We start from the raw sequence: 18,960 nt of genomic DNA, 5'->3' as shown, positions 1-18,960 counted from the left end.
ATATTTAATTGTAAAATAGAAAAGTAGGCCAGAGTACAGTTTTAAGGGTAATTGCTTTTTTATACAGTATAGGTAATCTAGAAGGGCCTTAGGGTTAAACATTTTCATAAAGCAATAAAACATTAATGCAAGAAATGAAGCATGAAGAAGTTTGAAGTTACATTTTACACAAAAGAATGAACAGTGTCAGAGCTTAATGTTCATACATTGTGGAATTCAACAATATTGTGATGACAGCAAGTCACAGCACAAACAGCTTTTAGAGGGAAAAATAAAAGTTATGGTAGACATATCTATAGCATCACTATAGTATAAAAAGTTCTTGTCCTACATACAAAATCATTTTTTTTCCATAAGAATAATTTCCTGGAGAAGGGAGGGGAATGAATCCATGAAATATTTCAGAAACCCATATGCTTTGAGTTTTCCAAAAACATTATCTTAAAATGTACTGCCTTAAAGTGCTTTCACGTGGAAATCATGATGGAAGGCACAGAATACAGTTTCACGTCCCCACTACTAAATTTTCAAAAAAGCATAGATTTTGTAGTTTGCTAATTCAAGTTATCTTGTAAGCTGCTCCTTCCAAGTACACTATCATTCCAATAAAACCAGCTGCTAGCTTACTTAGTTAAGATGACCCTACAGAATAAAAGGGTTTTCCCTCCCTACCAACTTTTATAATCTTCGTGGGAAAAATACCTATGCAAGTGATGCAATCTGAAATTATAAAACATGCAGAATATGTACAAACACAAAGTTTTAAAAATATTTGCTTCATATACATGTAAATCTACTTGGGTATAGCCGAAGTTGAACAAATATAAAAATTTATTTTCTAAAAAATGTTTTCAGAGAATCTGAGACAACTTAAAGCTGTACAAAGATTTCCTGGGAGAAATCTTCTCTTCATATAGAAGTTTATACCTACAGGAGTAATTCCAGCATCAGTCCACCACATAATTACACAACATTTGGTCTAATCAACACCGATCACCCTTAAAACTGTTCTGTTTCTGAGAAATTAAGGTTCATACTAAAATCAAAAAGAACTCACAAAAACAGTGGCTTATTGTGTTTTTGGATCTCTTCAACAATCTTTACCAACTCATTTAGAACGGTAAAAAAAGAAAAAACAAAAACTATTTACAGAATTCAGTTTAAATACATCTGACAACTTCTAAAGTTTTATGTTACAAGAATTCAGACAGCATGGCTTAAGTCCAGTTATCAATCTGTAGTCTCTTCAATCATCCCGTCTTCCCGCGACTGCACCTTATTGTGTACAGTTCAAGATTGTATTCTTTCTTGACCAGGAGTAAACTCACACCATACGTTCATTTCAATTAAACAGCTTCTTTATTAGTCTGAAGACGAGTCATAGCTTCTAATTTCTGTCTGTAGGCCTCTGCTTCCTGTTCTTTCTTTAGAAGCTGCTGTCGATATTTTTGTGCTTCTCGATTTGCTTCATCCAGCTGTTTCTGAAGAGCTTCTCTCTCCTAATTAAGAAAAAAAGTTGTTTTCAGTTTTTGCACAATTATTAACATCTACAAGCATGCATCCTTTCACAAAAAATTTGTAGCTCAAAGTAGTCACTTACTGATATTTCCTAGACATCTTGCCTTTTCAACCAATTCACTAATTAAAGAACCCAATTTTGTGTTCCACACTGTGAGATATGGATTAGTTTCTGATCCCAAAGAAAACATTTCATAATTAAAAATAAGACTAAGATAATAAACACAAATTGGGTACCTTGTACTTTTATATGTACAACAAAAACTAGTGAAGAACTTTAAGAAGGAAATATATACAATCATATCTGTTCACATCTTTATCTGCATTTTTATCTGAAGGTAATACTTACAAACAATATTTATTATGCATGCATTATATGACAAAGCAAGGTGATTTCCAATGACAAGCCTCTAAGATAGATATTATGCCCATTTTACAGATGAGGAAAATGATGCTCAGAGATGATGTAGCTTTCCCATGGTAACAGAGGAAAGAATCATATTTATGAGATTCTAATATTACTGCTTTTAAAACTATCTTTCTCTGATAGCAAGATTCCTCATCTTTAAAATGCCAACTGCTGGTCTAAATTAGTGTTTCCTAAATGATACCATTTTACAAATCAATAAAATACTAATGTCTATATCGTGACTCATTATACAGGTATAAAATGTATGTATTAAATTCCTCAATAAATTGAGAGCTGATACAAATCTGGTCTTCATCCGCATTCTGCGTCTATTCAGTTGCCTAAGGAAAAACATTGCAAAGGTTCTTTTCCCATACCTCTAGTAAGCGTATGGACAAAAGATGAACCTGCACACACACAAGCTGAAATTACAGAGGCCAGGACCAATTAGTGTGGTGGGAGCTGAGGGTAAGACTACTAATTACAAGAAAGGCCAGGCTCACACTGGACAAGACACTTGACCAGAGGTCAGCGTCTTGCCAGGGAAGTGGACAGTATGAGAGTCTCTTCACTGACCCCTTGATCCTTGTCCACTGTGAACACCAAAAATTCCCTCTTCACTACTTATATGGTCTACAAGGGGGAGCACATCTAATACTCCTGCCTTCCTGTAATCCCATTCCCTTCCCTACACTGGGGATAAAGCTACATCTAACATTTGTTTTTCCCTGGGGTTCATCAAATGTGGGAGAGATTGATTATACAAGTAGTCTTCACATCTTCCAATTACACAAAATGTACAAGAAAGGTGTGTCTTTCATCTGCAATTTAAGAAATGCCCATTCTCCTGCTACATTTTCCCTACCTACTTCTTGCCCTTACATCCCAGGCAAGGTGAAAGAGTAAAAACAAGTCAGGAAAGACACCCAAAAGGTGAGCCTCATGTAAGCAACCAATGCCAGTCCCCTGGCAGGGAACTATGGAGGACTTTGAGCACCCAATGGGTAGGGTGGGAAATGGGTGCTGCTTCCCAGAAGCTAGATCCCCACTAACAAGAGTACTTATAGCCATTCATAAATGTTTCAAATTCGTACATGTTAAGAACTAAGATCCTTTGGTAGCTGAAGTTTTGAATATAGATTAAAAAAAAAAAAAAACCTTGCCCTGATTTGATAGGAAATATTGGAATGGATAATCTTAAGATACCTTCTAGTATCACCTATTTACTAAGATTTAGAAAGAGCAAGGGATTCACAATTATTTCAAAAGAACAAACTGAGTGAGGTAAATAGTATACCGTGAACACAGTCCAATCCTATTTTGCTTACTGTATATTTTTATGTCAATTAGAATATATCAATATAAATTGAAAGCATAGTTAACATTGTTAAAGTCCATGTTCTCATTTTTTATTTCTCAAATATATAGGTATCTGGGGAATCTTTTTGGCATATCACTTTTTCAAACCAAATAAAAATCTCTAAACAGTGGAAAAGATTACTTCTTAATTAACTTCTTAAAAGATCCTGTTTCCAAATTCTTTTGTCAAATATTTACTGAAAATGTGTTACAAGCAAGACACTTCCTTAATGAAAACAGTAATTTGGTTGTTTCATAGATAAAGAGTACAACAGACTGACACTTGACGTTTGTATTTACAGGTAAGTAGCAATGCCAATCTGATGGCTTTGACCTTTCGCAATAAAACCACAATAAAATTTTGACATTTTTAAATAAACATACTTAAGCCTACTAATATGTAATACTAAGGTATTTTTCCTTTAATAGTCTAACACTGAAGAATTTCAACAAAAACAGATTCTGAAGATTTGGTAGCAATAAAGGAAAACATTTGTCTTACACAACAACTCCAAATCCAAGAAATATATTACTATTACTTTAGGCAATGGAATAATGGGGCAAGGAAAAGCTTGAGTTCAGTTTTTCATTTTCAAACAAGATTCTTGAATTCTGCTTCAGCTAGTAGCAATTATCTCAACAGTTTTATCATTTTTATTATATAATTTTCCAACATTCAAATTTATTTTATTTCAGCTATAATAAAGCAAAAAATCATGATAGTGATTTATCTTCTACCCTATCTCAATATAAATTTTAGAAGATAATAATTATGGCAACTTTTACTGAGCACTTACTATATGCTTACCATTGTACTAGTCCTTCACATCTATTCTTTAAACCTTACAACAATCTAATAATGTAGGTACTGTTACTTCGCCCTTTTTACTGATGGGGAAACCACGTCTTGAAGGGTTAAATTAACTTGACCAAAATCACACAATCAGAAAATTATAAAATATAATTCAAATCTGAATCTGATTCCAGACCCATATTCTTAACTATTAAACTTTCTTTTTTTTTTTTACAGACAGAAACTGGGCAGGGTGTGTGAGTGGTCCATTTGCTGTGTAAAAGCATCAACTTCCTAACTGCCATAGGCCAAATAAGATGCTGTTTTTATAAATAAAGTTTTATCAAAATACAGCCATACCTACTCATTTCCAGATTGTCTATGGTTGCTTACCTGCCGCAATGGCAGAACTGAGTAGCAAAACAGATTATATAGCCCATAAGGCCAAAAATACTAGTTATCTGGCCCTTTACAGAAAAACTTTGTCTACTCTAGCCCTAGAGAAAAAAAATTATCAAAAAGAGGTGACTATAAAAAATTTTTAAACTTTGATACATCAAAAGGTTATTCATTAATAAAAGGAAAGCAGGTTGAAAAAACTTTTTATCAAATTAAACATTATATAAAGTTTATAGAAATTAATTTTTAGAAGAACACTAAGGATCAAAATCTATTAGATTAAAAGACACAAATTGTTCATTAAAAGTAAACAATTTGCTAATGAACATATTCATCTTTAATCTCCATGATAAAGAAAAGGTAAAAGTATTTCCTGAATTCACACAATAATAGAAAAAATGTTATTTCTAATGTACCAATTACATTTTTCCCTCTCCCACATGTACAAAGAACAGTTTTAACTTCAATTTACTAGGCTACTGTTTATTTGTGGAAGAAATCCAAAAACAGCACACTTCTTCCAAAAATATATTGTACAGCCCTGGCCGGGTATATCAGCTGGCTAAAGAATCATCCCAATACGCCAAGGTTGTGGGTTCAATCCCCAGATCATTGGTCAGGGCACCTACAAGAATCAACCAATGAATGCATAAATATGTGGAACAACAAATAAATTTTTCTTCATCTTTCTCACCCTCCCTCACCTTCCCTCCCTTTCGCTTCCTTTCTCTCTCTCAAATAAAAAAATCATAAAAAATACAGCTCTTCGAAATACATACATAGGAGAGTAATATCAAGGGGTGATAAAATGACATACATTATTGCAATCTGGTCTTACTCATACCTCCCCTCTGAAATAACAAGCCAATTTCATTTCCTATATTGCTACAATGCAGACATAAAAGCCACATGGACAATAACTTTTCTACAATTTAAACTAATTTTTCAAGAGATCCAATGTTAGCTGGGAAACTGTAAATATATATTCTTAACACTCTCTTTATGGACAGTCACTCTGGCAGTTGCAGATACACTCAGAGAAACTGAAACATATTAGATTCTATATAATAAGTCCTTTTTTACTTCCTTTAAAGCAGTTTCTTAATCTCGGTACTGGTATTTTTGGAGCAGATAATTCCTTATTGTGGGGGGCTGTCTTGTGCATCATTGAGGACGTTTATTTAGCAGCTTCCCTGATCTCTGCCCAAATGTCAGCGGCATGCCCTTGGCTGTGGTAACCCAAAATATCCCCAGACATTGCCAATGTCTCCTAGGGTCAAAATTATCCCAGTTGAGAACCACTGTCTGAGAGAGACTTTTTTAGGTGAATGGCCAAACTGTCACTTCCAGAGAGAAGTATAAAAATCTGCCCTCAAGAAAATAAATTCGAAAGAACCACTTCATGTTGTAAGGAAATGATCACCTGATTTGATGAAAACATCAGAGGTCTCTCCTTATTCTATAACCCCAGCCCACCTGTAACCACTCACTCACTGTGTGCTTAAAGATCTAATAGCTCTAAGAGGTTGTGCAACCCTAGCCTGAACATTTCTGCTGATGGAGACTAAAATTTCCATCACCAGAAAACTCCAATTACTAAAAACAAAACGAACCAAAAACATTCTTCTTTATACTGAGTTAAAACTCTGTCCCCCTAAAATTTTATTTCCATGGTTCTAGTTAATTTATATACCTCAATCTATATTTTCCTGTTATTTGCAACTATTTTCTCTGGTTTCTGAAAAGACTGTAAGAGAGGAATCAGGTGGAACTTTGAAGAAAACAGTAACTCTCACGTTAGGTAAATTAAGGTACAGGATGCATATTCAATGTTTTAAAAATATAACTGATAAAATTTAGCAAGTTTATGTTTACTAAAAATTCCAGTAACTTTAAAATGCCTTATTAAATAGTTAAAGCAAAGTACATGACAAACTACTTTTCACCAGATATGCCAGAAATATCATCTGACATATCAGGAAAAAGATATTTTAAAAATGATTGAATAATAAGTATATAATACTGTTTGATGAAATAAATTGTTAGTTTGTGAGCAGGATCTGCAAAGTACTGCCCTGGCTGGGTGTCTCAGTTAGAGCATCATCCCAATAGCCTCTCCAAGACTGAGGTTCAATCGCCAGTCAGGGCACATAAAGAGTCAACCAAGGGGTGTATGAATGGGTGGAGTAAAGAGTCCATGACTTTCTCCCTCTCCCCCTCAAATCAACAAAAAAAAATTTTTTTTAAAAGAACTTCAATGTACTAAAATATCACTTTAAAATCTGAAAACATGAAACAACCCACACTTAAAAATTAAAGTGATAATTTTACCAAATATTGTGGTTATACCATGAAACAGGTCACCTTTTCAACTCAAAAATTCTTTGTGATTGTGCCCAAACATATACTAGTCTTTCAGTTAAATGAATTTGGGCTAGGATATTTTCTATTAGTCCTCAGTCAGAATTATGTGGTCTTTTAGTGACTTTAAAAAAATTATCCTGTCCAGCCAAGATGGAGGGTAGGTAGATACACTTCCCTTCCTTGCACAACCAAAAGGAGGACAACCACCAATTTAAAAACAAAAAACAACCAGAACCTCCAGAATATCAAACTGTATGTAACATAACCAAGGAGTTAAAGAAGAGACATTCATCCAGACTGGTAGGAGGGGTCGGGATGCACAGTGGGGGCGGAGAAGATGCCTGGTGAGGCTGCGGCTGGCTGGCGGACCAGCTGGTCCCACATTTACGTGCAGATATAAACGGTGAGGAACTACTGGGGAGCGAGACAGACCACACAACCCAGGGTTCCAGCGCGGGGAAACTAAAGCCTCAAAACCTGTGGCTGTAAAATCTTGTGGGGATTGCCGTGGCGGAAGAAACTCCCAGTCTCACAGGACAGTCCATTGGAGGGGCCCACAGGATCCCAGAACGTATACAAGCCCACCCACCGGGAATCAGCACCTGAAAAGGCCCAATCCGCGTGTGGGAAGTGACTGAAAGCGGGTGAGAGCCGAGCAAGCAAGCTGCATTGTTCCCTCTCTCACCCCTCTCACCACACAGAGCCAAGAAGTAGTGGAGCAGGTTGTCCCACCCTGGCGAGTAGGTAGGGCTCCACCCCTTACAACAAACAGGTATGCGGAGACAAAGAGATACGGCCCAAATGAAAGAACAGATCAGAATTCCAGAAAAAGAACTGAGCAACAAGGAGATAGCCAACCTATCAGATGCAGAGTTCAAGACGCTGGCAATCAAGATGTTCAGAGAAATGATGACGTACGTTGCAATATAAAAGAAGTGAAGGCTATACAAAGTGAAATAAAGAAAAATATACAGGGAACCAACAGTGAGGGGAAGGAACTGGGATTCAAATCAACGATGTGGAGCAGAGGAAGAAATAATCAACTGGAACAGAATGAAGAAACAAGGATTCAAAAAATGAGGAGAGGCTTAGAAACCTCCGGGACAACTTTGAAACGTTCCAACATCTGAATCACAGGGGTACAGGAAGGAGAAGAGGAAGATCAAGAAATTGAAAACTTATTTGAAAAAATAATGAAGGAAAACTTGCTCAGTCTGGCGAAGGAACTAGACATGCAAGTCGAGGAGGCTCCCAGAGTCGCAAAGAAGTTGGACCCAAAGAGGACCACATCGAGACACATTATAATTAAAGTACCCAAGATAAAGATAAGGAGAGAATCTTAAAAGCAGCATGAGAAGAGGAGAGAGTTGTCTACAAAGGACTCACAGCTTATTTCTCAAAAGAAATCTTACAGGCATGATGGGGCTAGAAATAAATATTCAAAGTCATGAAGAGCAAGGACCTACAACCTAGATTACTCTATCCAGCAAAGCTATCATTTAGAATGGAAGGGCGGATTAGCGCTTCCGAGATAAGGTCAAATTAAAGGAGTTCATCATCACCACACCCTTATTATACGAAATGTTATCTAAGACTTATCTAAGAAAAAGAAAATCAAAACTATGAACAATAAAATGACAGCAATCCCATAACTATCAACAACTGAAGCTAAATAATTAAAAATAAAAAGAAGAAAAACAACTAGAACAGAACAGGATCACAGAAATGGAGATCACATGTAGGGTTATCAATGTGTGAGGAGGGAAGAATGGGGGGAAAACGGTCAGGGAAGAAGCAGCATAAATGGTAGGAACAAAAGAGACAGGGGGAGTTTAAGAATAATATAGGAAATGGAGAAGCCAAAGAACTTGTAAGCACAACCCATGGACATGAACTAAGGGGGTGGGGCAATGTTGGAGGGACAGAGGTTGCAGGTGGACAGGGATAAAGGGGAGGGAAAAAAATGGGACAATTGTAATAGCATAATCAATAAAATATACTTAAAAAAATAATTCTTTAATTCCTCCCTTTTCTATAACAAGAACCTTAACGTATTCAACATTTACTGTTCACATACCAGATCTTATGAATTTGTGTATGAGTATGTAAATTTTTCAGTTCTCATAAAAACTCCAAAATAACTTTTTGAATAACTTTATTTTCATTCAATATAAGCTTCTATCAAATTTTGGGGGACATAATTTAGTCACGTGAGGAAAAAAACTTGTGAGGTAACTACAGTTTGGTTATACTTACATACTGATTTACAGTTATAATCTAGTTTGGGAGAGAGAAAAAAGGTGAATCTTATCAAACTAATCTAAGTTTAATTCCTCAAAACACTTAGTAATACTCAGATATCTATAGCTTTATAATAAATAACCCAGTTGACAAATATCAAACTTGTTTAAGAGGTTCCTCCAGACCAAATAGGCACTTGCATTTTTATTTTGAAAGAAAAAAACTTTTAGTCAGTACTTAGTGATACTTCCTTTAGTGACTTGTGAGGATGATGTGTGTAAACTTATAGAAAATAAAGGCTCGGATGCAAGAACCAAAGACATTCCAATGTTACCAGGATGGCAGAGTTTGTGACAAACAAATTCTTCACTCACTCATTCATTCATTCAATATTTATTTATTGAGGGCTTGCTATATGTATAAGGCAAAAATTAAACAAAATAGTACTATGTACTTTCTGTATCAAAACAACACTGTTAGTAATAAATATAAAAGACAAAAAAAAAATAAAGAAAATTGAATTTATTTTGGATGACTGCAGCAAAACACACCGGGTAAAAGACTCCTTACTTCTATTTCTGCAGATTCCACCCGGTTTTCAATTATTTCGATACATTGTCTCTTAGGTGGTGGCTCTTCACTTATAACAGTTTCTTCAGCAATGTCCGTCGCTGGTACTGTTAGTACTAAAATGAAAAATGTATACATTATTTCATTTTCAGAAAGGTTTAGTAGAAATAAAACTAGTTGACATTGTTGATGCAACTCATCTAAAATAGATTCCAAAACAATAATTTCAAAACATTGATTTGTTTTTTGAGGATGTCCATATTTGTCTTCACCTTCCTTTTTCACTACAAACTAGTTGCTGTTTAAATACCTACTTATTTTTTAAAAATTTATATCTAATATATTCATTCACATAGCACAAAATCAAAACAATATTTAACAAGCATATTTTGAGACATCTCACTCCACTCCTGCTAACACAAATAATCGCTTGTATTGGATTCTTGTGTACGTTCTTTTGTTAATCTATGTAAAAATAAATATGAACATACATTCTCATTTTTCTCTTACACAAAATGCAGCATACATATAAAACATACATTCAAATGATACATCATCCTGCAATTGCCTTTTTTTTTTCTCCATATACCTAAGGCATCTTTCATCAGTACATAGAGAGCTTTCTTTGATTTAGCTGTGGTGGTGTGGGTGCCCCATTATGAATGCTGTCTGTTTATAAATTTTGCTTGTTTCTCTACTGGGTTGTTTGACTTTGTCTCAATTTTTAGTATCTTTTTATATAAATGTAAATTATATAGAGAGAGGCTGTCCTTGCTTTACAGAGCAGTATGGGACCATATAAATGACTGTGCAAACTGAAACCATGCAAAACAATCTTAATAAACAATGGAGAGAATTACAATTGTTCCATAGCCTTTAATGGTTTTTGTCAAAACATTAACAAATATAATTTATAAATGTGAACATAAATGAAAAAAAACTAATATTTACATAGTGTAATTTAAAACATTAGAAATGAGAATAAAAGTGTTTTATTTCTTTTAACTTATATTATGTTACACTTATAAATTAACTCAAGAATTTGAAAACGTTGAACCTGTTTCATTTAACTGTCTACATAGTGTGTATGTTCATATGTTAATTATACATTTTTAAATTATGAAGTCTTTAAAAGTTTAATATTCAGAAGGTTCCTCTTATTGCTCTTCTTTTCCAGAGTTTTCTTTCTTTTTCACCTTCCCTCCTCCCCCATCAATATAAACTTAGAATCTGTTTGGCTTCCAGAAAAAGACCTACTAGTCTTTGTTATGGGCTGAACTTTGTCCCCTCAAAGTTCAAATGTTTAAGTCTTTACCCCCAGTACTTCAGAATGTGACTGTATTTGGAGATAGGAACTTTAAAGAAATGAATAGGGTAATGGGGTCATTTAGGTAGGCCCTAATCCAATAGGACTGGTGTTCTTATATGAAGAGATGACCAGGACACAGACAATGGACAACCATGTAAAGACACAACAAGAAGGCAGCCATCCTCAAGCCACAGAGAGGTCTCAGAAGAAACCAAAACTGTCAACACCCTGATCTTGAGAAGATAAATTTCTGTTGCTCAAGTCACCCAGTCTGTGGTACTTTGTTCTGACAACCCTGGCAAATTAATATGGTCTTTTAAAAATATCACATTAGACTTATACATTAACTCAGGAAGAACTGAGAGCTTTAGGATAGTCTTCCCATCGAAAACTGTGAGTTTCTTTCCATTTGTTCATCAGTGAGGTTCATTTGTATAAATGTCAGGTTTTGGGTAATGTTACATCTGCCTGATATAAATACTTTGAAAATTTTCTTTTCTGTATAATTTTAATTAGTTCTTCAAAGCTTTGCATAGGAAGGATTTGGGTCTGATCCAAATCTTAGACCAGTTATCAGCAGATGATTTCTGCAGAACAGGAGAAAGGCCTCTCCAGCTTCACAAGGCAAGGACTTCCTCCTCTCCTGCTACATGGACAAACCCTTTCCTATCATGTCATACTTCCTCTGTCACTCAACCAAACATACTTTAAAAGATCTTCTACCTCCAGCCCTTCCTTTCGGTAATTCCTTCACTGGCCATGAAGACGCATAGCCTCTGCTATTCTAGTCATTTTCTAAAAGATTGTATGTGTGCACATACTTTTATTTTCAGGGACTGGATGCAGGGTGATGCTTGCTCAGCTAGGAACTTTCCGCACCTTCTCTTTCTGCTCCCTCCACAAATGCTGCCCCATTCTGTCTTCGCCCTGTTTGCCACGCTTTCTATTCAGCGTGGGCCCTGTCTTGCTGGGAACGTATATTTACTGCTGATTTCTGAGCTCAACTTTTTTCTTTTCTTGATACACCATTGTGGGTTTTTGTGAAAGTTCTCTTGCTCTGGTTATAATGGTCTTAGATGTCTTTGGCAGCACTTAAATATGAAATTTTGTGGTTTTTCTCAGCCTTTTAGATTTGTTTAAAATGTAGTTGGGGCTTCTGTTTCATCCATCATGTTGCTCTTTGTGGTTTCCAAGAGGGGGAAATACAGGAAAATTATCAACAAAGCTGCTAAAAGTTGCCACCACATTCCTACTACAAGTCTTAAGTCCAATTTTTTAAAAGTAGCCTTTTCTTCCATGGTATTTTGAAAAGCTCACATCATATCTGCATTGCATTAAATGGCCTAGGAAATCATTGTCCAATGCTGACTTTGAATTATTTATTTCAGCTCATTTTCCAACCAGAATGTTTTGGGGTCAATTCTTCTTTCCACCTGGTATATATGCAGAGAAAACAAGCTAATTTTAATTGTCTGTTGCAAACAGTTACAAAAATATAATTTAAGACAAAAATAAATGCTCTGAAAAACATATCACAATATCCTACAAATTGAGAATAAATACAAACTTTATGTAAGTGCCTACTACCAACCTTGTTGTCCATCTGGCATGGTCACAATGATGGGCTGACCTATTCCACTGGTTGGAATGGAGTGCAAATTCCCAAGCTGAATTCCATCTGTAACTATTGTGATGACTTGCTGACCCCCTGAACTAACTACTTGTTGAATTGCACCATCCACAGATTCTGCAGTAACTACTTCCTCCGTAGCCACTACTGGAAAAAAAATATATATGTGAAAATCAGTGAGTATAAATTAAAGTATTAACAGAATTTTATTGTTTTAGTACTTTTGCTTTTCCTGCTACTTTCCTTCACAGAAAAGCTTTTACCGGGTTTTAAACTTTAGACTCCAGCAGTACTGTACATACCTGTGTAAACATTATTGACTACAAGTCCCACAATTTACAGTGAGTTCCAACTAAGTATGCATGTGCATGTTTAAATAAACAATTTCTCTTAATTTAGTTATATGAGGTATAAAATGTGTAAGATCTCCTAAGGTCACAAATATGACAAAGGTTATATGTGCTTAAATAAAATTCCACAGTCCTAAAGATAATTTTATATGTGGTTATACTCCATTTACATTTACATATGGGTTGATCAGCATTTCTATACCCAATGAATCATGAAATTTTGCATTTTTCAAGTAGCCACAACAAACAGTATTCCCTTTTTGGATTATGTGAGCAAGTGTTGCATTGATAATAAGTGGCATGCGGATCTGGTATCACACGAATAACATAATACTTATGTAATATATAATGTACTATGATGTTATAGTAATATAATATGATATAGTATATTAACATTTACATTAGTAAAATCCAAAGTGATGCTTTTAATATTTTATGAGAGACTCAAAGAGTATTCTATCACCTGAAAACAGTCCCCCTGGATTTGTCTGCCAAAATCCTTTCCTACAAGCAATCCTATGACCAACTACTGATCCCAAAGGACAGACACAGGAGCATTCATTGCAGCTTTACTTAAAACAGTAAAAAACTTGAAACAAACCAGATATCCATCAAAAGTACAATGAACAAATAAGCTGTGGTAGAGTCATACACTGGAATATGACACAGCAATTTATGTGACCAAATATAAAACATGGATAGATCTGAAAAAACCAGGCTGAGCCATGTAAATCGTACACACAAAATACATACCATGCACTTTCCACTTGTGAACTGAACAATGATTATACACACAGGGGTGATTACCTTGTGATAATTAATTACACTGTACGCCCAGTGGTCTATGCCTTTTCTGTATACATGTTACACTTCAATAAAACAGCATCAAAGGAAAGACAGTAATCAATAACAACACCCTGAGTTTTAAAAATCCATTTATCTATGATAATACCCAATGAAAAAGGAGAGGAAGGGGAAAAGGAAAGATCTTCTTGATAGAAGAATAACATCTAATTAACAAAATAAGAACAATTATTATTGTAACCCCCCAAAATCATCATTTATCATTCTAGTGGATGTTAAAACCATTGGTGAAATCTTTTGAAGAAACAAGATATTTAAATGTTCTCAAAGTATCACACTGAAAATTAGCACTGGTTAAAAAGGGGGAAAAGTGCCCCTAGAGACTTGGCAGCCCCACTGTCCCTAAGGAGTCATTACAAGGTAGCCTGACATTATGTGCCTGCTGATGTGATGCAATGAGAGGTTACAAAGTATCACTGAGTTCTTCCTGGAAATGTTGGCTTGCATCTAATTATTAAAAAAACAAATCAATCCAGAATGTGGGTGATCCTGCAGACTACTGGCTTAGCCTATACAAAGATTTCAATGTCATAAAGAACAACGGAGGCAACAGGACTGTCCTAGATTGGGGGAGACTAAAGAAACACAATAACCAAATACACTGTGTGAACTTTGATTGGATCCTGAATTTCAAAAAAGAGAACAGTTTAGAGGACACATTGGGGTTAACTGGGTAAACCTGAACTATGGACCGTATGTCAATAATGTTACTAAATTAATGTTGATGCTTTTAGGAAATATAATGGAGATGTGAGTATGTAAAAGGCTGTCCTTATTCTTGAGAGATACATGCTGAAATATTAAAGGATGAGGTGTCAGGAGGTCTGCAGCCTACTTTCAGATAATTTGGCAAAATAAAAGTATGTGTGAACATACAAGTGAGGCAAGATGTTAACAGCTGGTGAATACAGGTGAGGGGTATAAAATTCATCCTCCAATTTTCCTATGAGTGTGAAAACTGTCAACAAAAAATGTTTTAATATAATTAGTTCTGAAAAAAGACATAAAAGCTATTTCTAAATATGTTTTTTAAAGTGTTATATGAGGCAGTTCTTTACCAAAAGTATAATTTTTTTAAAAATCATTCTCTCAGGTGCTGCTATTCAGATACACAATTGCTCTGAAACATGCTAAGTTGCTACCAACTTCCAGCAGAACATCACGGATATCAATGACCACAGGATTTACTAAAGGCTGAGAGAGGCCCTATATATTATCACCTTTTTTTTTTTTTTCTTAAAAGCAAGGTGAGCACTGGGACCCTAGTTTCCAAGGATGCATTCACAGCAACAGGCCTGGCTACAACTCTGTTACTGTTTTATTTGATAATCATGGATCACAATACAAACAGCAGAAGATAATACTCAAAATGCAAACAACCTTTATGTTTTCAGCTCTCTCATTTTTGTTTGTCTTAAACTATAATTAGGCTTTATCACCAAGCACTTAAGAAAATTTCAGGAAGATAATTATAAAATAACATGTAAGGCATAAAACAGGAATATATTCAATAGAACAACTACTAAGGTTTTCAAACACACGAACTATTGCTTTGATTTTTTAAAAAATATCCATATGAAAAAGGAATGTTCACTCTGATTGAATGCTAACTACAAGTAGTGGATATTTTAAAGCATAATCCTATGTAAGAAATTTCTGAGATCACACACAATCAAGGCACTCAAGAACTTTCATCTTTGCACTATTTGCAATGACAGTCATTAAAATGATAAAGTTCTTGCCTTTCATCTAAAAGGCTTTCTTTGTTGTGCTATGTAAAAAACTTTTAAAACTTTAAAAATTTTTTGTTTTAAAAACTTTTGCTTTGAGGCAGAAAAGAGGGAGTAAGGTTGTGAGTTTCCTGGCATTTTGATTTTTCAAATATGAAATACCTTTAACAGACTGGCCTGTTAGCTTTGGTAGAAAGACAGGATTGCTTCTGCTTATTAATAAATAGTGTACTACATGGTGATGGTTTCCTCTTGTAACACTGGAAAGAAAACTTCTACTTTTCTGTTATCTTCACTTTGGAATAACTTCCAAAATGGAATCCCATCCATTCTTATAGGACATCACCCCACTCCACCCACTCTGGGCCCCCAACTCCAGCTAAAAGTAATCTGTTTGCTCTGAAAAACAACAACAGTAATTGTCTAAATGATTTATTTACAATCTCTTATACAACAGTGTTTAACCATTTTAACCTAGTCTTTGACGTTTCACATTTTTTCTCATTACTCCAACAAGATTATTCGTTCCTGCTAATGATAACTCTCCCTTCACCTTTTCCCTAGCTTCAGTATCGTTCCCACATTCCTAGATTAGAATATGTTGAACTTTAAATTTGTTGACAATTCTTTGGAAAAATAGTAGCTAAGACCTGGCTCCAAAAGAGGTGCCTGGTCACTCTATCCATTTCTGAGGCAGAGACATCTGAGTTCCAAGCATAAAACCTTGTAAGAAAATAAAAACCTCCTTGATGTATAGTACTTGTAGGCATTTATAAGTTCTGATGGCTCTGGAAGAAATACAGTAAGATAAGGCAGAGAACAGCAGTGAATCACAAGTAGGTCAAAACTGTGTTTCTGCAAGTGGCAGGCTTAGAACTTCGCAAAGAATACATGCTCAGGCACCTTAAAATATGAGCTGGCCAAAAATAAAGAAATCGGGAAATCAGAAATTTAATTCCTTTAATTTCATATACAGGAAAATATGCTACGAGAACACTTCAAATGTTTCAGGAATCACTTGTTTTTTCCAAAATTAGTGAAATGAAAGCATAATGGGGGGAAAAAAGTATAACAGAACCACAGCAAATCTTGCCAATCAGAAGAAATTTTCAATTGCGCCTAAACACATAGAGCATTATTTTCAGATGCTAACTCTCTTAACTGGCTAGGTACCTACCACAACAAATCAAATAAAGCAAAAGAATCAAAATACTAAAGAAAAAAAAGGAGCCAAAACTAGACTGCAAATTAGACTGCTAATATGGTACAAGAAGATGAAGTATCAGTCAAAAGTAAGTATAATTTCTAAAATTATCAAGCTTAACAATGGGAGCTTCCAGCAAATATAGTAGATAACTATTTAACTTAGAGGTAACTAAAAGACATACATTCCCTTAGTTTAAGTAGGTAACTACACTTAGTACTCTGAAAGAATTCATTTTTTTTAATAAAGAGGTAGTATTAATTTTCTTTAATACAATTTTATCAATGCTCACTGATCAGCATCAGTTAGATACACAATTTCATAGGAATTCCCATAATCTAAAACATTTTTCTAGTCCTGGCTGGTGTGGCTCAGTGGACTGAGTGCCGGCCTGTATACCAAAAGGTCGCTGGTTCAACCTGAGTTGCCAGTGAGGTCCCCAGTAGGGGGCAGACAAGAGGCAACAGATCCATGTATCTCTCACACATTGATGTTCCTCTCTTTTTCTCTCTCCCTTCTCCTCTCTCTAAAAGCAAATAAATATTTAAAAATATATTTAAAACATTTTTCTAATCTTTTTGAACAGAAATCAGCGTGTTAGATAATAGTATATATAATAAGGGCAAATTTAAAGATAGGCAAACCCTTAGTATGTCTATAGATTGCTGGCAGTGAATAACTTCCCTGTTTTATTTTTAAAGTGCTGAGCATAACATCCTTCTCATCTCAAAATGAGAAATTTGGTCTTGATAATCAGCATCACATTTTTGTTTTAATTATATCCTAATTACCTGAAATCTGCTCCTTAATTATTCCACTCCTGAAAACATTAGGTAGCAAGCACCTAGATATATTTAACTACTAAAGCTATTAAGAAAGCCATTCCTCTTTCCCATATCTTTTCCTTATAAGAGATTCAGCCATGCAACTCAGAAATAACTGAATAAATACTAAGTGCTATACAAAAGTGAAAAAATTTAGGTCAAATTCTTAAACTTTGGTGTGCCATCACAATCACCTGTTAAAAATACAGACATGAAAGTCCCATCCCAGATCTACTCAATTAGAACCTACTGTGGTAAAACTGGTGCAAATGTATTGTTAAGATGATTTTAATACACACAAAACTTAAGAACCCTGCTCTTGTTGCCATTATCATAGTAATTCAAATTAACTGAAAGGAGTTCAAATTAGGAGAAAACCTGAATTAGAGAACATCTAAAGGAATACAGGCTTCTAATCACTGGGTACATAAATTAACAAGCTAATTCCCAACTAGTCCCAAGAAGAAATTCTTCTGGTTTGTTTTAATAATGTAAAAGAGAGTAACAATTATTTTATTAATGATGAGCTGCCTGATATTTCTGTTGAATTACTCCACTCCAAAATTCTGAAGGATGGTTTAAACAAGGTTTTTAAAACTTATGTGTTTATACCTTTAAATGCTAAAATATTTTTCACTGATTTATTTCCAAAATGAGTAAGTTACTTTAATGTATCAAAAAACAGTTGTATCTTCCCTTAAAAATAAATAACAGCATTCTGATTTATGTATCACCTTCATATAAGTTTGCTGCTTGTGAGTCAGTCCCTCAGGATATACTAATAAAATACTTCTGAAACTTAAAAGCTGAAAATTAAACCTTGGTCCAAGATTAATGATAGTATTTTAATTCAGATGACTATTGGGAGAACAAAATGAGATAATGCATGTAAAGCACTTGGCACAGCAACAAGCATATAGCAAGAACCCAATAAGTATTAATCATTATTTTTCTATATTGCATGTCAAATTAAATTTATGGCTATTATAAATCATTTCATCACCTTTTTTTGGCTTGGCCGAGAGACAGGTAGAGTGAATGATTATTTAATACAACTATGCACATTAGCATTGGCCTATGGGGCTCAGAAACTGAAATATATAATTCCCAACAAAACCATTTATTAAAAATGAACATTAGCAACAAATTCTTTAGAGTATATTGAGATTTACCAAGTTATTTTTCTATACTTATATAAAGAATCATGAAAGAACTATGCATGGAGACAAAAATTTAATCAAATAAGTTAAATACTTGAAAATAAAGGTTTATGAGGAAAGAATAAAACTGAAAATATTTACATAAAAAATCACTAGTAAAAATGCAATTCAATGCTACTCTCTAATCATCAAGTATTTAGTAATCTGCAGTTACATTCGCTTGTAGTATCAAGAAA

General features: G+C 34.6%; 1 protein-coding gene across 3 annotated transcripts in view; it reads right to left on the bottom strand.

Moving 5' to 3' along the window:
* The window catches only part of GABPB1 (GA binding protein transcription factor subunit beta 1), a 61,407-nt gene continuing 42,447 nt past the window's right edge, over positions 1-18,960 (bottom strand). For all 3 annotated transcript variants that reach the window (XM_054565439.1, XM_054565438.1, XM_054565441.1), the window contains exons 7-9: positions 12,554-12,739; positions 9,654-9,769; positions 1-1,499 (exon numbers count right to left, since the gene is read on the bottom strand). In XM_054565439.1, the coding sequence (XP_054421414.1) occupies positions 1,347-1,499; positions 9,654-9,769; positions 12,554-12,739 (455 nt within the window). In that variant the 3' untranslated portion in view covers positions 1-1,346. The remainder of the gene's footprint in view (positions 1,500-9,653; positions 9,770-12,553; positions 12,740-18,960) is intronic.

The sequence above is a fragment of the Pteronotus mesoamericanus genome, unplaced genomic scaffold (genome assembly GCF_021234165.1).
Source record: "Pteronotus mesoamericanus isolate MK-2021 breed Mesoamerican mustached bat unplaced genomic scaffold, CSHL_Meso_final contig_164, whole genome shotgun sequence".
In the NCBI taxonomy this organism is placed as follows: Eukaryota; Metazoa; Chordata; class Mammalia; order Chiroptera; family Mormoopidae; genus Pteronotus; species Pteronotus mesoamericanus.
The sequence above is the reverse complement of the archived record's forward strand: the minus strand, read 5'-3'. Positions and strand labels throughout refer to the sequence as shown.